The sequence below is a fragment of the Microtus pennsylvanicus genome, chromosome 5, assembly GCF_037038515.1.
Source record: "Microtus pennsylvanicus isolate mMicPen1 chromosome 5, mMicPen1.hap1, whole genome shotgun sequence".
In the NCBI taxonomy this organism is placed as follows: Eukaryota; Metazoa; Chordata; class Mammalia; order Rodentia; family Cricetidae; genus Microtus; species Microtus pennsylvanicus.
Window position 1 is genome coordinate 122491087 of NC_134583.1, and position 23405 is coordinate 122514491.

At 45.5% G+C, this 23405-nt stretch overlaps 1 protein-coding gene across 6 annotated transcripts in view; it reads right to left on the reverse strand.

The window, feature by feature from the left end:
- Positions 1–23405, reverse strand: part of Dnmbp (dynamin binding protein) — a 96591-nt gene that overhangs the window by 32460 nt on the left and 40726 nt on the right. Inside the window, exon 1 of one of the 6 annotated variants that reach the window (XM_075974158.1) lies at positions 9449–10698. The exons of the other annotated variants lie outside the window; for them this stretch is intronic. Within the exon in view, the coding sequence (XP_075830273.1) occupies positions 9449–10571 (1123 nt within the window). The 5' untranslated portion in view covers positions 10572–10698. Of the gene's footprint in view, positions 1–9448; positions 10699–23405 lie in introns of those variants that run through there. 6 annotated transcript variants of the gene reach the window in all.

Here is a 23405-nt window from a genome sequence, read left to right on the forward strand (position 1 = left end):
TTTGGCTCTTTATTAAACTGATTAGAAGGTGCCTTAAACAGGTGCAGAAGAACAAAGAAACTTCTTCCCACAGTGTGATCAAATATCCCTCCACATGGTGGTGCAAAGGCTGTAAATCCCAACACTCAGCAGGCAGAGGGTGGAGAATCAGAAGTTCATGGTCATCCTCAGCTACACAGTAAATCTGAAGCTAGCCTGGGCTACATGAGGCTTTATTTCAAAAGAAAGGAGGATGGGGATATAGGTGTACAGGTACCTATGTACTAACATGCAATGATATTAATGTATGCTGTTGCTGAAAACAATCAATATACAGTTTATGAAAGAACTGTGATTTTGTTTAAAAGGGAAAGTTTTTCTGTTTTTGTTGTTGTTATCGATTCTTATTTATCTGTGTCTCTGTTGGTCTGCAGGTTCACCAAGTACATACAAGCATACAGAGACTAGAAAAGGGGTTCAGAACCTTGAAAACTGGGGTTACACATGGCTTCAAACCACACAGTGTGGAAATCAGGAACAAGACTAGGTTGTCCACTCTCTCCATACCTATTCAATATAGTTCTTGAGGTCCTAGCTAGAGCAATAAGACACCTAAGGGAGATCAAGGGGATACAAATTGGAAAAGAAGAAGTCAAACTCTCACTGTTTGTTGATGATATGATAGTTTACATAAGCGATCCCAAAAATTCTAACAAGAAACTTCTATAACTCATAAACACTTTCAGTAATGTAGCAGGATACAAGATTAACTCAAAAAAAATCAGTATCCCTCCTATACACAGATGATAAAAGGGCTGGGGAAGAAATGAGAGAATCAACACCCTTCACAATAGCCACTAATAGCATAAAATATCTCGGAGTAACTCTAACCAAACAAGTGGATGACTTGTATGACAAGAACTTTAAATCTTTGAAGAAAGAAATGGAAGAAGACACCAGAAAGTGGAAAGAAAGATCTCCCATGCTCTTGGGTAGGCAAAATTAACATAGTAAAAATGGCAATCTTACCAAAGGCAATCTACAGATTCAATGCGATGCCCATCAAAATCCCAGCAAAATTCTTCAAAGACCTCAAAAGAACGGTATTCAACTTCATATGGAAAAGCAAAAAACCCAGAATAGCCAAAAGAATCTTGTACAATAAAAGAATTTCTGGAGGCATCATAATCCCTGACTTCAAACTCTACTATAAAGCTACAGTACTGAAAACAGCCTGGTAATGGCATAAGAACAGACAAGAGCACCAATAGAACCGAATAGAAGACCCAGATATCAATCTACACATCTTCGAACACCTGATTTTTGACAAAGAAGCAAAAAATATCAAATAAAAAAAGAAAGCATATTAACAAGTGATGGTGGCATAACTGGATATCAACATGTAGAAGAACAAAAATAGACTCATATCTATCACCATGCACAAAACTCAAGTCCAAATGGATCAAAGACCTCAACATAAAGCCAGCCACCATATAGAAGAGAAAGTGGGAAGTCACTTGAACACATTGGCACAGGGAACCACTTCCTAAATAGAACCCCAGCAGCACAGACACTGAGAGAAACAATTAATAAATGGGACCTCCTGAAACTGAAAAGTTTCTGTAAAGCAAAGGACATGGTCAACAAGACAAAACAACAGCCTACAGAATGGGAAAAGATCTTTACTAACCCCACATCAGACAGAGGTCTGATCTCCAAAATATACAAAGAACTCAAGAAATTGGACACCAAAGGATCACATAATCCAATAAAAAAAAAATGGAGTACAGACCTAAACAGAGAACTCTCAAGAGGAATCTAAAATGACTGAAAGACACTTAAGGAAATTCTCAACATCCTTAGTCATCAGAGAAATGCAAATCAAAACAACTCTGAGATTCCATCTTACACCTGTAAGAATGGCCAAGATCAAAAACACTGATGACAACTTATGCTGGAGAGGTTGTGGGAAAAGAGACCACTTCTGCATTGCTGGTGGGAATGAAAGCTGGTACAACCTCTCTGGATGTCAGTGTGGCAATTTCTCACAAAATTAGGAAACAACCTTCCTCAAGACCCAGTAATACCACTTTTGGGTATATATCCAAAGGATGCTCAATTGTGCCACAAGGGCATGTGCTCAACTATGTTTATAGCAGCTTTGTTTGTCATAGCCAGAACCTGGAAACAATTTAAATGCCACTCAACCAAAGAATGGATAAGGAAAATGTGGTACATTTGCACAATGGAGTACTACACAGCAGAAAAAAATAATGACATCTTGAATTTTACAAGAAAATAGATGAAGCCAGAAAACATTATTTTGAGTGAGGTAACCCAGACACAGAAAGACAATTATCACATGTACTCACTCATAGACGGTTTTTAAACAAAGCAAAGAAAACCAGCCTACAAACCACAATCCCAAAGAACTTAGACAACAGTGAGGACACTGAGAGACTTACATAGATCTAATCTACATGGGAAGTAGAAAGTAGAAAAAGACAAGATCTCCTGAGTAAATTGGGAGCATGGGGGCCTTGAGGGAGGTTTGAAGTGGGGAGAGGAGAGGCAGGGAAGGGAGCAGAGAAAAATGTAGAGCTCGATAAAATCAATAAAAAAAAAAGATAATACAGATCAGTTCCAGCCTCCAAAGAAATTAAATCAGACCCAAAAACAAACAAACAAACAAACAAAAACACACAGTGTGGGTGCTGGGAACCAAACTGGACTCCTTTGTGCTCTTAACCATTGAGTCATCCCACCAGCTCCCGGGAAAAGATACCTTAAATGCACATATTTGGAAAATGTTGAAAGTGTAGAAATTGTTGACTTTTTGATGTATGTGTAACATTAATATCCACACACACACACAAGCATACAGTAATGTGGGAAAAGGGTATCTGCTGTACCATGAGAGTATTCATCTTTTAATGACTTTGTAAGTCTATCTCAAACTCTTCCCTTAACAGCCTGAGGTCTCTTTCCTGACCTAATAATCTCTTCAAACTGATTGCAAAGCAGCCAATAAAACACTGCTGAAATGACACCTTGTAAGAGTGAAAGACAGCAGGGAAGCCATGGCAGCCACCAAGGTGGCTTCCTTAACTTCTGTGTAGAAGTGTTATAGATGTAGTGAGTCTGCTTAAGCCCCCAGAGGAAGCGGCTGGTCTCTGAATCCGCTCAGCCTCGCCCCCGCCAGGAGGAATCATAAATCCTGGTTTTCCCTATTCCCGTGCCACTGGCCCCCGCCCACCCACCCAGCCCCCATTCTTTCCCTCCCGCACCCACTTCACTTCTGTTTGGAGGCAATGTGTCCTTTCTTCTTCAAACTCTCACGCTGGGCTCATTGCTTTCTTCAGGGACCATGGGAAACGTTTTAGATCGCTGAACTTCAGTGCCGAATCCATTTCATCTCAGGACCCTAAATCCCAACAGCATCAGGATAAACTTCCCCCATGACCTTTACTCAGGAATTGCCTGCTTTGGCCTTTATCTGGGAGGAATTCCTGCTGGGCTAGATTCTTAGAACTAGTTAGAAGCCACTCCCCTCTCCCCACTTTGTTCTCCAGGCCCCTTCTCCAGGTTCCTAACCAGAATCCAACGCCTAATCCTTAAGTCTGCAATTCATTACTCCAAAGAATGCAGGGGCAACTGAGACACCATTTCACCAGATACACACAAATCCTGGCAAAGGGCGTCATCGGGGGCTTCAGACCGAGTTGTCGCTTTTTAGTCTTGAGGTAGAAGTGAAATAATAAGGCAAAGATAGACAATTAGTTTGCAATATATTATTGCTGCTTAATAAGAGGATTTTGAGGGAGTGGAGAGATGGCTCCATCAAGAGAGAGGGCAGACACTGCTCTTCAGAGAACTCAAATTCAGTTCCCAGCACTCACTTCTGGTGGGTCACAGCTCCTTGAGACCCTAGCTCCCAAGGATCAGACACACTCTGATCATGACCGACTGTGCTCATGAGCACAAACCCACACACATATGCATATAAGACAGACAGACAAGCCCCGGCAGTGGTGGTACACTCCTTTAATCCCAGCACTTGGCAGGCAGATCCCAGTGGTTCGAGGCCAGCCTAGTCTACAGAGTGAGTTTCAGGAGACAGCCAGGACTAAACAGAGAAATCCTGTTTTGAAACACACACAATCTTTTTTTAAAGAGAATTTTGTGTCAGTCAATAAAACTTTTTCTTTCATTAATTTTGCTTTTGTTTGTTCTTTGTTTTGTTTGACCAAATCTCATGTAGCGTAGGCTGGTCTTGAATTTACTAAATTGTTGAGACTGGCTTTGAACCCTTATCCTCTTGCTGTAGTGCTATGCCCGGCTAAACAAAACCTCTCATGAAAAGTCTTGCTAGGTGCCCACACTGGCCTGGAACTCGTAGCATTCTTTCTGCTCCTGGCTCAGAAGACTGAGATTACCAGCATGTGCCACTGTTAGCAAGCTTCGCTGGGGTCATGCCTGGCTACTGGGTGTTTCCTGTACTACTTGGTGAGCCATACTTCCTTCAGTTTATATTAAGTGACTTACTTTCTATTCTTTCCACTTGTTCTCTTAAGTACATATCTTGTGAAATAGTCTACCCCATGGTGGGGCTATCCAGGCAGGGCTCAGAGGGTAAAGGCATCTGTGACACAAGCCTGAAACCTGTGTCTGGTCCCCAGGCTCCATAAAGAGATGGCAGGAGAGAACCAAAAAGCTGTTCTCTGACCTCTGCATGTCACCCCAACAATAAATTAAAAATTTATAAAGATTATTAACCTTTAAAAAGGAGTGATATATTTGAGTGTTGAGCTGACAAGGGGTGGGGCTGTGATGGTTATTAGGATTAATCATCAGCTTGACGGAATATACTGTGCTGGGAGACCAGGCCTCTGGGCATCTTAATTATAGCCATTGCTGTGGGGAGACCCATCTTAACTGTGGGCGGACCATTCCCTGAGCTGGGAATTCTACAGCAGGGTATGGAGAAAGTGAGCTGAGCGCTAGAATGCATGCATCGCCCTCCTCTTCTGAACGAGGACACAACGCAATGCCATGCGACCATCTACTGCTAACGCTCCAGATGCCTTGACTTCCCTGTGCCGACAGCTCCGTACCTTGAACTGTGATCTAAAATAACCCTCCTTTCCTGAATTGATTTTCTCAGCTTATTTTATTCCAGGAACAGGAGAAGAAGCTCAACACTCCGTGTAAGAAACGCCATGCCGCAGCCGTTCAGTGCCCTCCCTGCCTACTGCCAAAGATGGGTCTCTCCAGCGACATCCTTTCTGGCCCCTCTGTAGTGTGACATGGGTTCTGCCCCTCTGTTTGCAGCCCACTCTGACTTCCTAGTGCTTCCCTCTCTTCTAAGTTTGCTTATGCAGAAAGAATCCAGGTCTTCTGGCTTCCACTCTGGTAATGTATCAAAAGTGTTGGTCTGGGCAGTAGGACCACAATCCCCTCCTGGTCTAGGCGTGTCTAATTGCCTTGGACGTTTGTTAGTTTTTCTGTGTGCTCTCCTCACTCAAAAATTAAGTAGTTTGAATTTAAGCACTTTTCAAACTTTTCAAAACTGTTGTCCACATTTTATTCAGTATGTGTATATATACATTTATAAAATGTGCTTATATATGTATATATGTATGTATATTCACAAATGCATAAAATATCATAAATCACTGTTTTGATTATACTAGATTTTTCTTTTTTCTTTATTTTGGTTTTTGAGACAGGGTTTCTTCTGTGTAGCCCTGACAATACTGGAACTCACTCTGTAGACCAGGCTGGCCTCAAACTCAGAGATTCAGCTGCTTCTGCCTCCTGAGTCATGTACCACCATTGCCTGGCTGATATACTTTTAAAATTTACCATTAAATTAACTTTTATTTCAACCAGATGTAGTATTTCACAGCTGTAACCACACATTCGGGGTTGAGGGGAGGGAGGCTAAAGCAGGAAGTGTGCTTGGAGTTCAGTGTGAGTCTGGACCATACATTGAATTCTAGGGCCAACCTAGCTTGAGAGTCTGAGAGAGTCAGTCTCAAAACAACAATAAAGAAACAACGAAAGCAGGGCTGGAAAGTTGGCTCAGTGGTTAAGGGCACTTGTTTCTGCAAAGAAGCCAGGTTTGACTCCTGGCACCCACGTGGAGGCTTATCACTTCCTCACACACCAGACATGAATTTGGTGCACAGATGCACACAAAGGCAAAGAACACTCATACACCCAAAATAATAAAAGCAAATCTAAAAAAACATTTAAGCCGAGTGTGATGGTGTAAACCTTTAATCTCCCAGGAGGCAGAGGCAGGTGGATCTCTGTGAGCTTGAGGCCAGCCTGGTCTACAGAGTGAGTACCAGGACAGCTAGAACTGTTATACAAAGAAAACCAAAGCAAAGAAAAAGAATTCTTCATCTCCAGCTCCTAATCCCCACTTTCATTCAGCACAAGCAACAGGGGATTCCTGTCATAACCACTTACATTCTTAGCAAGTGTAGAACCTTAACGATGCTGACCTGGTGGCTTCTGTCATGCTGAACTTCCTACTGATAACTAATTAACAACTGCAGACATGGTATTAAGACGATAATTATATGTAGACATTACGAAACAATCAAAAGCAGCAGAAACTGAAGAGGACATGACTCAAAACAAGACAATGCAATTAGGCCACATTTGTATTTACCCATTTTCCCCGAGGCAATTTCTAGCCTCTTGACAAGTAAAGAAATCAAGTAGAAGGGAGTCAACAAGAAGCCAGCAAGTAGTCAGCCTAGACTGAGAAGGCAGAGTTCAAGTTGCGGGCCAGGAAAGGGTTAGATATAAGGGAGGAAGTCCTGCAGGGGATCCCCCAAGGAGAAGAGCACATCTATGGAGAAATCCTCTCAGGTCCTTCAACAGACTACACATTTCAGATGCCAAGGAAGCCACAAGCAGACAGCAAGTGGACGTGAAGAAGCCTGAGACAGTCAGCAACTGAGGCGGCTGGAAAACACTTAAATCAGAGCCCACTGAGGAGGCTCGCTCACTCACTCGGCACCTCCAGTTCACAGAAACCTGACACTTCAGGAGGGAAGGGCCTCCTCGGTCTGTGGACCACACCCTAGGGCCAAGGTCCAAAACTATTAACAGACTTGTCCCAACCGCCCCAAGATGGTACTTGGAGAAGGATCTGGTGAGGTCAGTGAAAGGAGGGAGGAAAGAAAGCTGGGGAAAGGCTTGGCTTCTGGCTTGGGGAGAGGCTGGCTGCAGCCACAAGCTACTGTTTCTTGGATGGATGGATGGATGGATGGATGGATGGATGGATGGATGGATGGACAGATGGATGGATGGGGTCGATGGATGGACGGATGAATGTAACAGGGGAAAGGGAGAAAAAGAAGGGATGCTCCCCCATTAAAGTTGAAGTGTTTACAAATGTCCAAAGGAACAGTAACTATAAGTCTGTGCTGCAGAGAACCTTGGAGTTGACAGTCTAGTGGGGCAATTTGTAAAGAGAAAGGGAGTCGGGTAGAGAAAAAAACACACACACACAAATGGTAGTGTACAAGAACTTACTTATATATTTATTCCAAACACATGAGTAATATCTTTTTAAAAACATTTTTTAAGTGTGTGTTTGTGCTTTTTTTGCATGTATATGTGTGGACCGTGTGTGTGCCTGATGTCCTCAAAGGCCGGAAGTGGGTGTCGGATCTCTGGATATAGAGTTACAGAAGGCTGCGAGCAACCATATGAGTGCTGGGAACTAAGCCCTCTGCAGGGGCAAGAAAGAGCCCTAACTAAGCATTGAGCCAGATCCATGGGTAAAATCTTGACTTAGCCAATAGGGAATCTAAAGCTCAGAAAGGTTAAATAATTTGCCTAAAATGACACAGTTGATACATACTGGAGCTGAGATTTGAACCCAAGGCACACCCACTCGAACACTTGCTTTCCTCCACAGTGCATGCTGTTGCTAGGTAACTCGCAGTAAAGGCCATGACTGGTACTCAGAGACAGCTACCAGCACAGCAGGAAGCTTAGAGATTTCTAGTGGGAATAAGATTTTATGACTGTCAAAGGGGGCATCAGGAGCATAAGAACGAATGCCCACAGCTCCCTGAGGAACCCCATGGTCTGGAGCAAGTACAGAGAGTTGTGAAAACGCAAATGATAAGGTGGACCGGAGCTGATTTCAGAGAGATCACAGGGCACATTACAACACACCAAACAGAATAAACACCTTGATGACAGTTAGGAGGCTTCCAACAATAAGGAACCGCAGGTAGGAAGCAAAGTTCACCCAGGAAGGGATGTGGGGGAGGGAAGAGAAGCCATATCCAAACCCACACAAAGATCACAGTCAGACTGTGAGCCCAAAGGAATTGTAGTGTCACCCGATCCATTGCAGACAGAAAAATGAATCTCCAGGGAGACAAGAGGAAAGATTAGTTGCTAAATTCCTCAGTCTCCCACTGAAGCCAGGGTTGATCTCGTTTTCATCTCCGTGAGTGCAGGTACACGGAGCCAGCTTTGTCCAAACAGTAGTTTGGAAATTTTGAGTTACATCAGGTCCGTGCTAGATAGGATAAAACATTGACATGTTACAATGGGAGTTTATCTCTTTGGTCTTTGATGGCTACAAACCTAAGCAGGCAGCCATTCTGTGGGAGCCCTAAGGGAGGAAGATCCCTCCGGGAGGAAGGGTGTGCCGAGTGGGAGTCTTCCAGATCATTCGTTCTCTCCAGTTCCAACCCTTATCCTCTAGTTATAACCTGGACCCTCATAGCCCATGACTGGCCAGAACAGGCTGTTTCACCTGAGAAGAACAAAAATATAAACAAGGCCTTCAGAACACTGAGGACACAAAGCCAGAAAGAGTCCCTGTGAACGGACTCCTGACATTCCCACTCTGAGGGAAGATCACTGAGGGAAGGCTGTGTGTGTGTGTGTGTGTGTGTGTGTGTGTGTGTGTGTGTGTGTGTGTGAGAGAGAGAGAGAGAGAGAGGGGGGGGGGGAATGGTTTACACCTAACAGAACAGGTGCAAAGCGCTGAAACAGCCCTGGACTCCACAGGAGCTCTAGGGCTCCCTGTGCCGGTTAGACGAGAAACTAACCTACAACGAAACTGAACTCTTCCACTACAGTCTACAGAAGTTTGGGGGCTGAGAGAAGTGTGTCACAATACCACTTGTGCTGTCCCCACAAGGACAAAAACATTAGTGTAAAGATGGAAAGAGCGAAGGACAGCTTCTGCGAGAGCGCTGTCTTGTTCGAGGGCCACAGCACATCACTGTGTCACTATTTGTACCTTTGCTCAGCAAAATACCCCAAGAGAACATGTCTCCAAACCAAGTGCCTCATGCAAACACACTTGATAAGAACTCAGAGGGTCAAGTTCCAAACATACAGCACATCTCATGACACTGCCATCCACGTCACCCATTTTCAGGCCGCGTTTTAATGGCTAGAGGTCTGGCTGGGTTCCTACCTTGGGAGCTCTTCCGTCTCTGCACGAACTCTGAGTGTCTCAGAGTGCTGGGAGCCGTGCGGCGGAAGTGGCTGTTCCGTCTCCAGGTGTCTGAACCAGCCAGCCTTTTCGCCTCCTCTAAGTGCCGGGTGCTTTCTAACGCGGGGCCCCCAGGAACCCCAAAGTGAGGTTCTTCTTGCTCCCCCCCAGGCTGCTGCTGCACACCGTCAGAGATGGCTCCTCGGCCACCAGGTGCCCTCATTCCCAGTCTGTCACTGTCACGATATGGCAAATCCTCCCCTGGGTGCAGAGAATCGACTTGTCTATAATCATGAGGCTCAGGGTTTGGAGAGAAAGTATCAGCGCTTTTATTTTCTGTATCAAAATTAGCTAGATCCCTGGGATAAGTCTTTGCTCTGGGGTAGGTCGCGCTGCTTTGGCAAACCTTCCAGTCGTCTTCACAGTATCTAACAAATTCTTCACCTTCGCTGATCCCATTCCAGTCTGGAGGCTCCACAGACTCCCCGTTGGGATAAGGCCCAGGAACATGACGTGAAGTGCGGTGATCTCCACAGTCTAAGCTAATTCCTTTACAATTCCCCAGGCCCCAGTACCAGTTGTGAGGTTGATGGAAGTTCCTCAGAGAGTCACCCAAGTCCCTGTAGCCGTTCCTGTGCTTGGCTTTTTGCGTGATCTCAGGATTATAAGCCAGTTCCTTACACTCTACACAGCCATTCACTGTCCGGCATTCTCCAGTTTCCAGGATCCTAGGCGGGCCTCCCAGAAGCAAACGCTCCTCTGTCCCAGGCCTGACATGCACACGGTCTATGTCTTCTCTATTCTTGTAACCAGCATAGACCTCTGGGAAGAGACCATCCCTTCCTCTTCCATTTGTTTCCCCAGAGTCCATATAGTTTGGTTCACTCTGCTCAAAATCCCAGTACCCACAATCTCTTTTTCTGTAGGGCCGATTCCGCGCCCTGGACCGGCAGGTAGAGTCCAAGTCATTTTCTGCATGGAGCCCGCCTGGCTCAGCAAGGCTCCTTTTCCGGAGGCTCCTGCAGTCTTCATACTCCCAGCTGGAGCCCCAAGGCCCTCTCTGCTCCGCTCCACTTTTCTTCCTAATCTCAGGAGCTTCACTCATGTTCAATGAGAACACAGGTTTCACTTCTCTGTGCCATGGGCCTGGGCTGGACTGACTGGCTGACAGGTGTGGTGTAGCCTAAGGCTGTATCTGTCCTCCTTAAAATGTCTCCCAGAGCTCCGGAGTCTTCCTGTTGCTGTGGCCGGAGTGCGGGAAGATGTGGAGTCATTTCAACTTCAGGATCCAATCAGTGAGCTACTCTATCTTCTCCTCAGAGGCCAGGAGATAATTAGTAACTAGAATCCCTGTGATTGGTGTTGGCAGCCGTGGTGGTGTTTCCCTGAGCTGGTCAGACTGGCTGGGCTGCTTTGTGCACTGAAGGTACAGGCATTCTGATGCCCTCAAGGTCTTTAGGAAAGAGCAAGAGCACCCTTTCAAAGGCCCGGCTAGGGTCTCCAGTCAGCCTGCAGCCTCCCTTTCAGGACGCCGCTGTGGGGATGAAGACAAATACTAGCACGGGCAGCAGCCAAGTTTCCTAAGCCGGAACCTCTGAAGCTCTTCTCCCTGCCCTGAGTGCTTTGCTCCTGTGAGATCAGTGACCAGGCAGAGCACACTCACCCCCGCCAGCCTCTCACCGTCCCCCTGCCCCTGCCACTCAAGCTCCGGCCGCCTGCACACCAGCCATCCCACTGAAGGAAGACTAGCTAGGTATTCCTGAACTCTCTCTGTGGGGGCAACCATGGTGTGAAATGTCTTTTTTAGAGAACAGTCATGTTCTCTCTTCTTAGATACTCTTCTCAGAAAACACCAAACCCATCCGTTTGCTAAAATTATTTCTGTCCAGTTCCTACACCATATTTAAGAACTAGAGAATGTGGCTTGAAATCATAAAGGCTGGTGGGAAAGTACTTATAGGAATTCCGCAAGCTTCAGATAGAGAGGTAGACAGACAGACAGATCCACCTACCGATCTTGTACATGAGCATTGAGGAAGAGGAGATAAACAAAGGGACGCTCACACGGGACACCCCAAAGCCATGCACTGTAAAGTAAAAGGCGCGTGGCAGGGGCTACATAACAAACACAACTGGCAATGGTGCCAGTCAAGTGCTGGGAGAGGATTCACACGAACCTTAGTCTGGTCATCCTCCCAGCCGCCTGCTCAGCCCTTAGATGCCCAGAACAATCACTTTAACTTTTCTCTGAGCCCAGAGTAATATGCCCTGTCCATAATTCAGAGTTTATCCTACAACTTATAAACTATATTCTCTCCAGGCCTCAACTGGCCCGCCTATAAGGTGGGCAGGTGGCTTTCCCGCCCTCACAATCCTTGGTTCTATTTTTCTGCTCACAACTTCTTAGATGGGCTCTTGGAAACAATGTTTCTTTCTTTAATGGTTGTGGTCTATTCTTTAAGCATGCTATCATTGAGCTGTATGTCTACCGCTCTCTTTACCTTTGCTTTAGTTGTTTCTGTTTGACACTTGACACAGGTCTCTGAGGGACCCTGGCTGGCCTTGAACTCACAGAGAAGCCTAACTCCACCTCCAGGAATTAAAGGTATGCACCATCACCCCTGCCTCCTCTCGGTAGCTTTTTTTCTTTTGAGAAAGGGTCCCTAAGTGGCTCAGACTTGAACTCACTCTGTAGCCCAGGCAGACTTTGATTTGTGAGCCACCTTCCTCACCCTCTTGAGTAAGCTGGGTTTTCAGGCCTCAGCCACCATGCTTGGATTTTGTCCACTTTGAGGAACCTCTTTAACTTGTCAAAATTTCTGATATGCCCTGAGATTCAGTCCATGTATTCTGTTCTCATAAATCCTTCAATCAGCAGCAGCCACAGTGACGGTCCCAACCATTTTGGTGTATATATGTGCGCGTGCACACACACACACACACACACACACACACACACACACACACACACACAGTGTTTGCTGAGCTATGATTGGTGCTAAAAGTCAAGAAGAATGTCCTGCTTAATCTTTATTAGCCTTCAAAGCAAGAAGGCAACTATTTTTTTTAACTACAGATAAAGAAATAATCCAGTTGAGTGTGGTTAGGAATGCATTTAATTCTAGCACTTGGCAGGAAGACTGGGCATCCAAGGTCATCCTGGCTAAATATCAAGTTCAAAGCCAGTATGGGTTCCCAGAGACTCTGAATATTAGAACAACATCTAGGATCACATAGACTGCTACCTGAACCCTGCTGATGGAGGAAGGTCATTGGTTAAATAAAAAGAAACTGCTTGGCCCTCATTGGTTAGAAGATAGGTGGGAGGAGTAAACAGAACAGAACGCTGGGAGGAAGAGGAAGTGAGCTCAGACTCCACAGCTCTCCTCTCGGGAGCAGACGCCTCAGAGAGATGCCATGCTCCCAGCTCCCAGGCAGACGCATGCGATGAAGCTCCGACCCAGGATGGACATAGGCTAGAATCTTCCCAGTAAGCGCACCTAGGGGCGCTACACAGATGATTAGAAATGGGCTAAATTAATATGTGAGAATTAGCCTAGAAGAGGCTAGATAGAAATGGGCCAAGCAGTGATTAAATGAATACAGTTTGTGTGTTGTTATTTCGGGCATAAGCTAGCCAGGCAGCCGGGGTGCTGGGGACGCAGCCCCGCCGCCCGTATTACTACACCCTGCTCTGCTTGGCTTCATGGCACCAGATAACCTGGACTATTAGAGCCACCTCCTGACATGGACATTCTCCCACATCACCACACTACCATGGTAATTCAGAAATAAATGTTCACAGAGGTAGACATGCACCACCCCTACACTACCATCCCCTCATTGCCATTCTTAACTCGCTGACCACCCAGCACCGGGCATCTCGTCTCTCTCCAGTACACCAACACCCAGAACCCCTCAGGGGCACCTAAGACTGCTTGTGCTGACTGACTAGTATTTTATAAAGACTGTGATTTGCTCACCAAACAAACAGGCAACGATGTTTAGAAGATAGATTTATGCAAAAATATAGCAAAATCCATAGAGAACTTGACAGACAATGAAGCTGTTATTTCTCTTTGTTTGTGAGACAGGGTCTCATGATGTAAATCAGGTTAGTCTGAAACCAGTAGAGATCCACCTGCCTCTGCCTCCTGAGTCCTGGGATTAAACTGTGTGCTGTTACTCCTGGCTATTTTCTTTCTTTCTTTTTTCTTAAAAATTTACTTTATTTTTAAAATTCTGTTCATTCATATGTGTGTGTGTGTGCGCGCATGTGTGTACGTGAGTACCAGTACCCATGGTTTTGAGCCTCCATGTAGATGCTAAGTACGGAACCTGTATCCTCTGCCAGAGCAATCCATGTTCTTGCCAGCTAAGTGGCTGCTACTTCTTCTGTGTGAAATGAGGAAGTTCACGGTCTCTGAGTTCAATCTAAAATCTGATGCTCTTGCTCATCTCTAATCCAACTGAAAGCCAAGCCTAATCTTCTGCGTTCAGGAAGGTGAATGCCTTTAATCCCAGCGCTCAGGAGTTTGTGACAGCCTGGTCTACACAGCAAATTCCAGAGCAGCCAGGACTACAGTGAGATGAGACTCGGTCTCAAAAACAAAACAGAACAAGACTAACCATCCTAGTTGAGCGCTGTGCTCACAAAGCTGTAACAATCCCAGCAAAGAGTACAGGCCTGGGGGGCGGGGGTCTGAAACTAGACACAAGCTAGGTTCAAAAAGTGGGAGGGGCAGTGAGCTAGTTCAACAGGTAAAGAAGGGCATTGCCATCAAACCTGTTGTTACCTGAGTTCAACCCCACGTGATGACTCCTGAAAGTTGTCCTCTGACCTCCACCCTCATGCCAGGGCACACATACATAAATGTAATTTTAAAATCTCAGAAAACAGGGGGAGGGGGCTGGTGAGCTGGCGCAGACGGTACAGGTGCTTGCGACCAAGTCTGACAGCCTGGCTTGGATCTCCCTAACCCACGGGCAGAAGGTGAAAACAACTGCTGCATGTTGTCCTTGCCCTCTGACCTACACACACACACACACACACACACATACGCGCGCGGGGGGGGGGAGGGGAGGGAGGGAAGGAGGGAGAGAGGGAGGGAAACTGTTTTGAAAAACAAAGTTCTCTAGCAACTGCCGGTCTTTGATGAAGCAGGCATGATAAGAGAAGCTCACCTGGTAAGTCAGCCACAGAAGAGATAAAAAGAAACTAAATAATAGGTAAGAAGACGCTACTTATAATTGATCAGAGGAAGACACTGTGTGGAGCTAAGAGCATATTGCAGAGTAAGTGGAGTGAATTGATGCCTGTGGTTTGTGCTGGGGTTTAATTCAGGGCTTCCCGTGTCCCGCTCTACCACTGAGTGACCTACCCTCCCAGCCCTGTTCGTCACTTTCTCTTTCTGAGACAGGGTCTTGCTAAATTACATAGGCTGGACTTGAACTCTGTAACAGCCTAGGCAAGCCAGGAGCTCGTGATGCCCGCTTCAGCCTCACCAGCAACTCGGATTACATGTGTCACTGAGCCCAGCAATTCCACTTTTTTCTGTTTGTTCGTTTAAATTCATGCTACTCTTAACGCCTTAAAGATACAGTTTACAGAAGGCTGTAAAGAACCAGGGCTTTTCCTGTTCTACTGCAACCTCAGAAGCTTCCAGACTGACGGGGAGAATAGCATGCCGGTTTTCTCAAGCAAACCTTACCTGCTCTTCTGCACTCCTGTCCATTTTATGAGTATTCTTGGCTAACCTGGAACTCTATCTAGACTAGGTTAGCCCAGAACTCACAGTTAAAGGTGTGAATTGAAGCTCTTTCTTTCCTTGGCTTCTTCCCCACTCCCTCTCCTATGCTGGCTCACACCCTGGGTGTCCCACACTGGAGATCTCTGATGCTAAATTCTGGATTGGATTCTTCTCTAAGTCCAGTTAGTTAGCACACGGTTAAGATTTAAGAAAGATGGAAGTAAGGGGTGCAGAGACAGCCAGGAAAGTGCTTGCCAAGGGAGCATGAGGACCTGAGTTCCACCCCTCAGAACACACATAAAAACTGGGTGCTACGGTGTATGGAGATGCTGTCCCAGAAAACAAGACAGAGAGCTCCTGCACACAGCACCCAAGGTTGACCTTTGCCCTCTATAATGTGCTCCTGCATGCACAGACATCACTCAACACAAAGAGGCACACACAGATGGGCATGGTCAGGAATGTGGTTCTTCCTCTTGTTTAACACAGCTGCCTCTAGGCTAAGGCTGGGAAGAAAACTTGAAAAGCAGATCCCATTTTGTGCCTGGAGATTCGATCTGGAATGAAGAAGCAGAAAGGTACTTAGGGTCAAATGGAAGTCCCGAACGGAGGAGTCTCAGGACTAGTGAACAGGAGCACAGACACAGAAAGCATTAGGACACAAGAAGACTGGATATATTTGTCCACTTGTGTGTGTGTGTGTGTGTGTGTGTGTGTGTGTAACACATGCGTGCAGGTGCCTATGGAGGCCAGGAGAGGGGTCAGACCCCCTGGAACTGGAGCTACAGGCATCTGTAAGCTGTCTAGGTAAGTGTTAGGAAACGGGTAAATTTTCAATTATTGCTTTTTCTCAACAAATCTCGGAAATTTTGTGGTCCCTCTTTATGTCCAAACACATTGTCATCACTGTGGACACAATAAAACAGTACATAAAGACTGTGTAAAACATGAATACAGATTTGAACCCCAGTCCTACAACTTACTGTGAGACTCTGGGAAAATCTTGGTTTTCTCATCGGTCAGTCATGGGCAGTTTTAGAGGACTAGGTGATTGTATAAAAGTGCCTTGCACACTGTTTTCAAAGTGCTAAAAGCACAGTTATGATTATTATTACCATTCACTCTTAGTTTCTATGGAAACAGATAGCTAAGCCACTACTAGGAAGGCTTAGCTCTTATTATATGTCTCTTCTTTATAACCTATTCATATTCATTCACAGACAACCCCCCTGCTGTGGAATAATCCTTCTGTACACTGTGAGTATGTATTACTCTCATTGGTTAACAAAGAAGCTGACTGGCCTATAGCTGAACAGGATAAGGTTAGGTGGGAGAGTCTAACTGAGGGTTATGGAAGAAAAGAGGGTAGAGAATGAGGAGTCGAGCAGAAGCAGAGAGAAGCAAGATGGACTGCTGTGCTGAGAAAAGTTACATGACAAAGCAGAAATAAGAAATATAAATGTAAGAGTTAGCTAGTAACAAGCCTGAGCTATTGGCCAAGTATTTAAAATTAATACTGAGTCTCCATGTTGGTTATTTTGTAACTGTTGGGTGGGAAAGATAAGTCTATCTACACCCCCACACACACACACTAAAGATTGTGGCTTTAAAGGGTATCCCTGTGCTGCTGTGACCCAGCAGTAGGCTTTGGACTTGTCTCAGTCTCTTGTGTAGCTGGGATTACAGGTCTATGCCAGGAGACCCAGCAAGGTCTCTGTCATACCACCCAGTCAAGTCTTCAGCCTTAACTGGACCTTGAACTCTGGGTTTTACCTCACATCATCTAATCGATACTTTTACCTGGGTGTCTGATAAATTCAGCCAAAACTGAGCCCCAATCTCAGTCTCTGTCAACTTGTGTCAAACCTAGATGCATGTGGGAAGAAGGAATCTCAGTTGAGGAGTTACCCATTGGATTGGCCTGTGACCATGTCTCTGGAGGGATTTTCTTAACTGTTAGCTGATTTAAGAGGACCCCCCCACACACACACAATGAGCAGTGTCATGCCTGGGCAGGTGATCCTGACATGTGTAAAAACAGTAGGTGAGACAGCCAAGGGTGCCAAGCCAGTAAGCAGTGCTCCTCATGGTCTCTGCTTCAGTTCCTGCCTTGGCTTCCCTTGAAATGGGAATGACTATGACCTCTAAGCTAAAACAGATCCTTTACTTCCCATGGTGCTTTGGGTCATGGTGTTTGCCACAGCAACAGAAGGGAACCAGGACAACACTCCTCCCTCATCATCCAGCTCAGCCTGAAGTTTACCATCTCAACTAATGGCAATTCAGGAGCTGCTGATCAGACTCAGGAGCCATTGGTCCTCTTCTCATTCTTCTGCCTCTTGTGCCCAGTCAACCAGTGAGTACCAGTGGCTCAGATTCAAAATATCCCAGGACTGCGTTCCTCTCGCCACCCCGGTCCAGCTTGCTGGTATTTCTCCTCTAGATCACAGCAGTGACCTAATAACTTGTCTCTGTCTAGCGTCTCTTACTCTAAGTCAAACCATAATACCCTCTGTCCAAAACACAGTGACTTCCCTGACTCTGGATGATGAACTGCCAAACCCAGCCCTGCTTGAACCAAAACAGCCTTCCTGCTGTTTTATCTCACATCTCCAAAACCAGACTTGCAGGCTCCCTGCAACGATCACTTTCCAGGATGCTCTCTGCTTTCTTTTCTCCCCTGGCTCCCTTTCCTTCTGAAAAGCTATGTATTATTAACTTACTTATACAATAAGTAAGTAACACTAAGGGCAGAGGCCACCGCTGTCACTTCAGACACCACCTTGAATATCACAGGAACTCAGTGGATGAATAAAGGTTCTCCTGTCATTTAGGGCCTGTGACATTTAGTAATAGTAAAGCAGCCAGCCGGAGCAAAGGCATGACTGGGGTCTCATGCTAGCTCAAGCTTGCTTGCTATGTCCAGTAAAGCCTCCAGAAACTCTGAAGTATTTCACTGGATCTATTGCATTTTTCCACCCAGTGCCTGACCCTGAGCATGCGGAAATACACCTTTGCAAAGTCACCCTCCAGACTGCAGAGCTCCGTGACTCACAGATCAATAGTAACTAAGTAAACAATTCTAAACAACGTTAAAACATTAGCCTGAAAAGGGAAAACTAGTTACTGTTTGGAATTAACAGGCTATTCAAGAGTTCAGACTATGGTTGCTATTTTGTAGCAGGATAGAATCCAGCTGAATTAACTGAGATAATTTGTACTGAGCCAACACCCTGAAACAGATGCCACATGGGTTAAGGAGACTTGCTTTTTTCCTGTGTGCTGACAAAATAGGAAAAGGAAAAGATTATTGTTGCCAGACATTTACTCCTTGTGTGTGTGTGTGTGGGGGGGGAATACTAGGATGAACGAAGGGCTTCGCACAGCCTAGGCACACATTCTTCCACTGAATTAAACCCCAGCTCTACACAAAGCTGATTGATTTTCTTTCATTCTTTTTGAGGCATGGTCTTACTATGTAGCCCTGGCTGTCCTGGAACTCACACTATAGACCAGGCTGGCCTCAGAGATCTATCTGTCTCTGCCTCCCGAGTGCTGGACGTCTCTCAGTGTCTCACTATGTCACCCTGGCTGGCCTAGAATCCACGGAGTTCCCACTGCCTCCCTAATGTTGAGAATACATGTGTGCCACCACACTGGCCCAGGTTTGGCTATTTTACCCTGTTATACTAATTGGAGAAAGAATTCTTATACCAGAGACATTTCAAGGAGTTTTCAGAAACAGAATTTTTTTTCAGAGAAAGAAAAATTATATTTAATATTTTGATTATCTGTCTAGAATATTGCACATTGCGTTAGTGCAATTATTATTGTCCCTGATCAGTAGTCTCCCACTGGTTAATCTGTTGGTTTTCTTCAGTGAATCTTAGATCCCACCCAATGTTTTGTTTAAAATATTACTTTCCTTAAAAACATATTGTGATCTCATGGGTAAGTCATTATTAAAAATTACTCTGAGAACTGGGTGTGGTAGCACACATGTCTGCTATCCTAGGGCGCAGGAAAGCTAAGGCAGGAAAATCTAAAGTTCAAGGTTAGGGGCTAGGGAGCTGGTCCACTGCTCAAGAGGGCTGCGTAAACATAAGGACCTGAGTTCGAGTCTCCAACACCCACATTAAATAAACAAATGAACTTGGAACAGTCGCATAATATAATACCAGTATAGCATGTTTGTGTGTAGATGTGACTGGGAGTTGGGAGTGGGTGGTGAGTAGCAGAGGCAGGAAGATTGCTAGGGCTTGTTAGCCAGCTGGCCTAGCCAATCAACAGTGAGTTCCAGGGCAGTAAGAAACCTTGACTCAAGGGAATAGAACAGAAAGTGGTAGAGCCCCCAACATCCTCCTTAATCTTGACATGCATATGTCTGGACACCACATGTGCATACACCACACACACACACACACACACACACACACACACACACAGCCAGCCTAGATGATATAGTGAGACCCTGTCTCAAAAACTCTGAGTGCCTTTTGTTGACCCCTTCCCTGACGTTATATTAGAGACTAGAATGACGAGCCAGAAGCCAGACTTGCAATGCAGGGAAGCTGACTCACTGCAGCAAGGGCGAACGTGGGGTGCTGGCATGGCCCACGCTGAGAGTGACTCTCTGGGTGTGATTCCACGGCTGCAGGACAGAAAGCATGATTAACTAGAGCCGTGTCGGTAGACTCACTAGCGTTTCGCACATGCTCATGGGAGCGATACCAAGCGTGTGCCTTTCTCACTGATCATGTGGGCCCATGCCTACTCAATGCCAGCATTTGATGAATGAGGATTGCATGCATGTGGAGATTCCATGTCAGATTCAGGCATGTGAGCCTCACCTAGATATGAAAAGGACTGTGACGTACCAGAGCCTCTCCCAGGGCAGCGCTCAGTAGCTCTGACTGGGACTTCTAACTGTAACAAGTTCTAAGGAACCCCAAGGTCTGAGGATTGACCTACATGAATCTGTTGCCCAGGGAGCCAACACACTCAAAAGCACGGTACTTCTATATGGCCCTTGACTTGCTGATCTCAATCCATTTGACTGGAAACTTCATGAAGCAAACATCACTTCTAGAATGTTCATCATTTTATACTCTCAGCACAGTGTTAAAAATAAAGGGGTTTTCTAGATGACATTGGCTTGACCTGAGTCTGTACCAAATGACATGGCCCTTTCCTGACACACAACAATACAAAAAACCTTCTGGTGATCTACCTTAACTCCATATGATAATCTGAAATGAAAACTCCCGGTTCTCAGTCAGAGACAAACACTGGTTATCTCAGCTATGTAGTTCCTATAATGAAGTCTAAGTTATTTCGGTCCTTTCACAAATAAAGCTAAAAATTATAAGAAATAAATATCGAAAACATCTTTAAAACTATTAAAATTCTGAGATAATAATATAAAATTATTGATCATCAGAGAGCAACTTGGGCAGGAGAAGCACTTAGCAGTTAGAATATATTCTGCTCTTGGGGAAGCCCTAAGTTTTGGTTCCCAGAACCCACTTCAGGGGGCTCACAAGTGCTGGAATTCCTGGCTTCAGGGGGTCTCAAACACATACACGTAGTTAAAAATAAAAATAAAATCTAAAAAAAGGAAAACTAGAGTCATAAAAACATAAAAACACTGAATCATAAAAACATTGCGTGACGGTATTTGCCAATCTCCCCCAGCCTTGAGCTTTGCAATGACCTTCTGAAGATAAGGAGTCAGAAATATACACACAATAAATAAACGAATGAAATAAAAGCCCAAGAGAAATCAAGTGAGACATCTAGAAAGTGAGAGAAAAGACTAGAATTCTCCTGTGAGAATGAAGTATAACAATTCAGAGATGTGGGCTTGAAGGAGTCCTCCAAGCTCAAGGTAAAACAAGAGCAGGGAACACACCTCCACCAAGGGAGAGATGCTGTGGACACCTGCAACCCCGGATGAGCGGTCAGGACGGAAGGAGGTGGGCAGGACCCAGGCTTTGCTACGAGCAGCTGTTATTAGTGTGGCTTTGCTCATGGCCCAGTGTGCTCATTATAGCAATTCACACTTACAGATGAAACACATATCAGGAAGCTTCTTTACACTCTATGACTATGCCAACTTTGTAACCAGCAGCTCACACCCACCTGTCGCACCAGCTCCAGGGGATCCGAAGCCTCCTCTGACCTCCAAGAGCACCCACAGCCATGCATACACTCATTCTCTCCCTCACACACACAAGCGCACATAGATAGAAATAAAAAATACATCTTAAAAAGAATAGTTCCCTAAAGGTCTTAGCATCTTTGAACCATACATCAACTACCAAAACAGTGATGCCACTATATGAAAAGAGAAGCTATTTTTTTTTTCAAGACAGGGGTTTCTCTAACAGTCCTGTCTGTTCTAGAACTCTCTTTGTGAACCAGGCTGGCCTCCAATTCACAGAGATCCACCTGCCTCTGCTTTTCGAGTGCTGGGACTGAAGATGTGCCCCTATGCCTGGTGAAAAGGAAAGCTTAATAACAATAGGAAGGGTTCCTGAGATTGAGAACTACAGATACGAAGACAAAATGACTCTCGGGAGGCAGGAGCAGGCGGATCTCTGAGTTCAAGGCCAACCTGGCCTACAGACAAGACAGCCAGGGCTACACAAAGAAACCCTCCCTTAAAAATCAACAAGAAAGAAAGAAAGAAAGAAAGAAAGAAAGAAAGAAAGAAAGAAAGAAAGAAAGAAAGAAAGAAAGAAAGAGGGAGGGAGGGAGGGAGGGAGGGAGGGAGGGAGGGAGGGAGGGAGGGAAGGAAGGAAGGAAGGAAGGAAGGAAGGAAGGAAAGAAGAAAATAACAAAAGGAAACAAAAGCCAAGAGCTGCTAGGAAATGCTCTCATGACACCATGGTTGAGGGTCTTAGAAGGCAGCAGCCACAGTGGAGAAGCTGCTGTGGTCTGCACAGGGCTGGACATTTCGCTGTGTTAACTGTCTGGCAAGCAGGTGGGCATCTCTACATTGGCAGTCCTCAGGACCCATGAGTCTAGGCTCAAAACATCAAGGTGGCTGTGATTCCAAACGTTCAGGTGACTCTGTGACAGGAACACCTACTGAAAGATGACTAAGCATCTATCATAGACAGACAGGCAATCTCCGGTTCAGCACAGGCGACCCAGGGCCCAGTTACATTGAACTTGACCCTTCCTATTGCCTGTCTTGGCTCTGGGCTTACCTTCCTTGGCATATTTTAGATAGAGGTTCCTTACTTTCTCAGTACCATCTACCTTCTGTCTTTCTGAAAATGACTTAATTGCAGGCCTTCCAATAATACTTCTCTAAAGGATCTTTAAAAGACTTTATTTGTGTGTGTGGGTATTTTGCCCGCATGCATGTATGTGTACTGCACACATGCCTAGTAGCCTTGAAGACCAGAAGATCCCCTGGGATTGGAGTTACAAACTGGCACTGAACCCAGGTCCTCTGCAAGAGCAGCAAGTGCTTGTAAACACTGAATCATCTCTCCAGCCTTGAGTGGAATTTTTAAATTCTACTTCCTGCATTCTGTCTTAGAGGTCTAAGGTCAAAAGGGAGGTAGATCTGTGATCTCCACGCTATACCACCATTCTTCTGCTTTTTTCCCCCAAGACAGGGCCTTGTTATGTAGCCAAGGTTAGCTTTGAACTTGCGGCAGTCCTGTGTCAGTCTCGTGAGTGCTCAGATTATAGGCACGCACCACCAAGCTAGCTCTGCTTTATATATTACTTCTTCTGTGAGTCTGACGAATAAGAACTCTCCGGAGAGAGCTGGGAGATGTCTCAGAGTTTGCTGCGTGAGCACAGGACGCGAGTTCATTCCCCAGCATGTACGCATGAACCCAGGTGTGGTAGCACACGCCTACAAGCTCAGCACTGGGGAAGTAGAGACAGGTGGGGCTCACTGGCCGGCCAGCCTAGTCTAACTGGCAAACTCTAGGCCAGTGGCTCCCAGCCTGTAGGTTGCAACCCCTGTGGGGTTGCATATCAGATATTTACATTACAATTCCTAACAACAGCAAAATTACAATTATGAAGTAACAACAAAAAACATGTTATGGCTGGGATCACCACAGCACGAGGAACTGTATTAAAGGGTCATAGCATTAAGAAGGTTGGGAACCAAACTCTAGGCCAATGAAAGACCCTATCTCAAAAAACAAGGGGACAGCAGT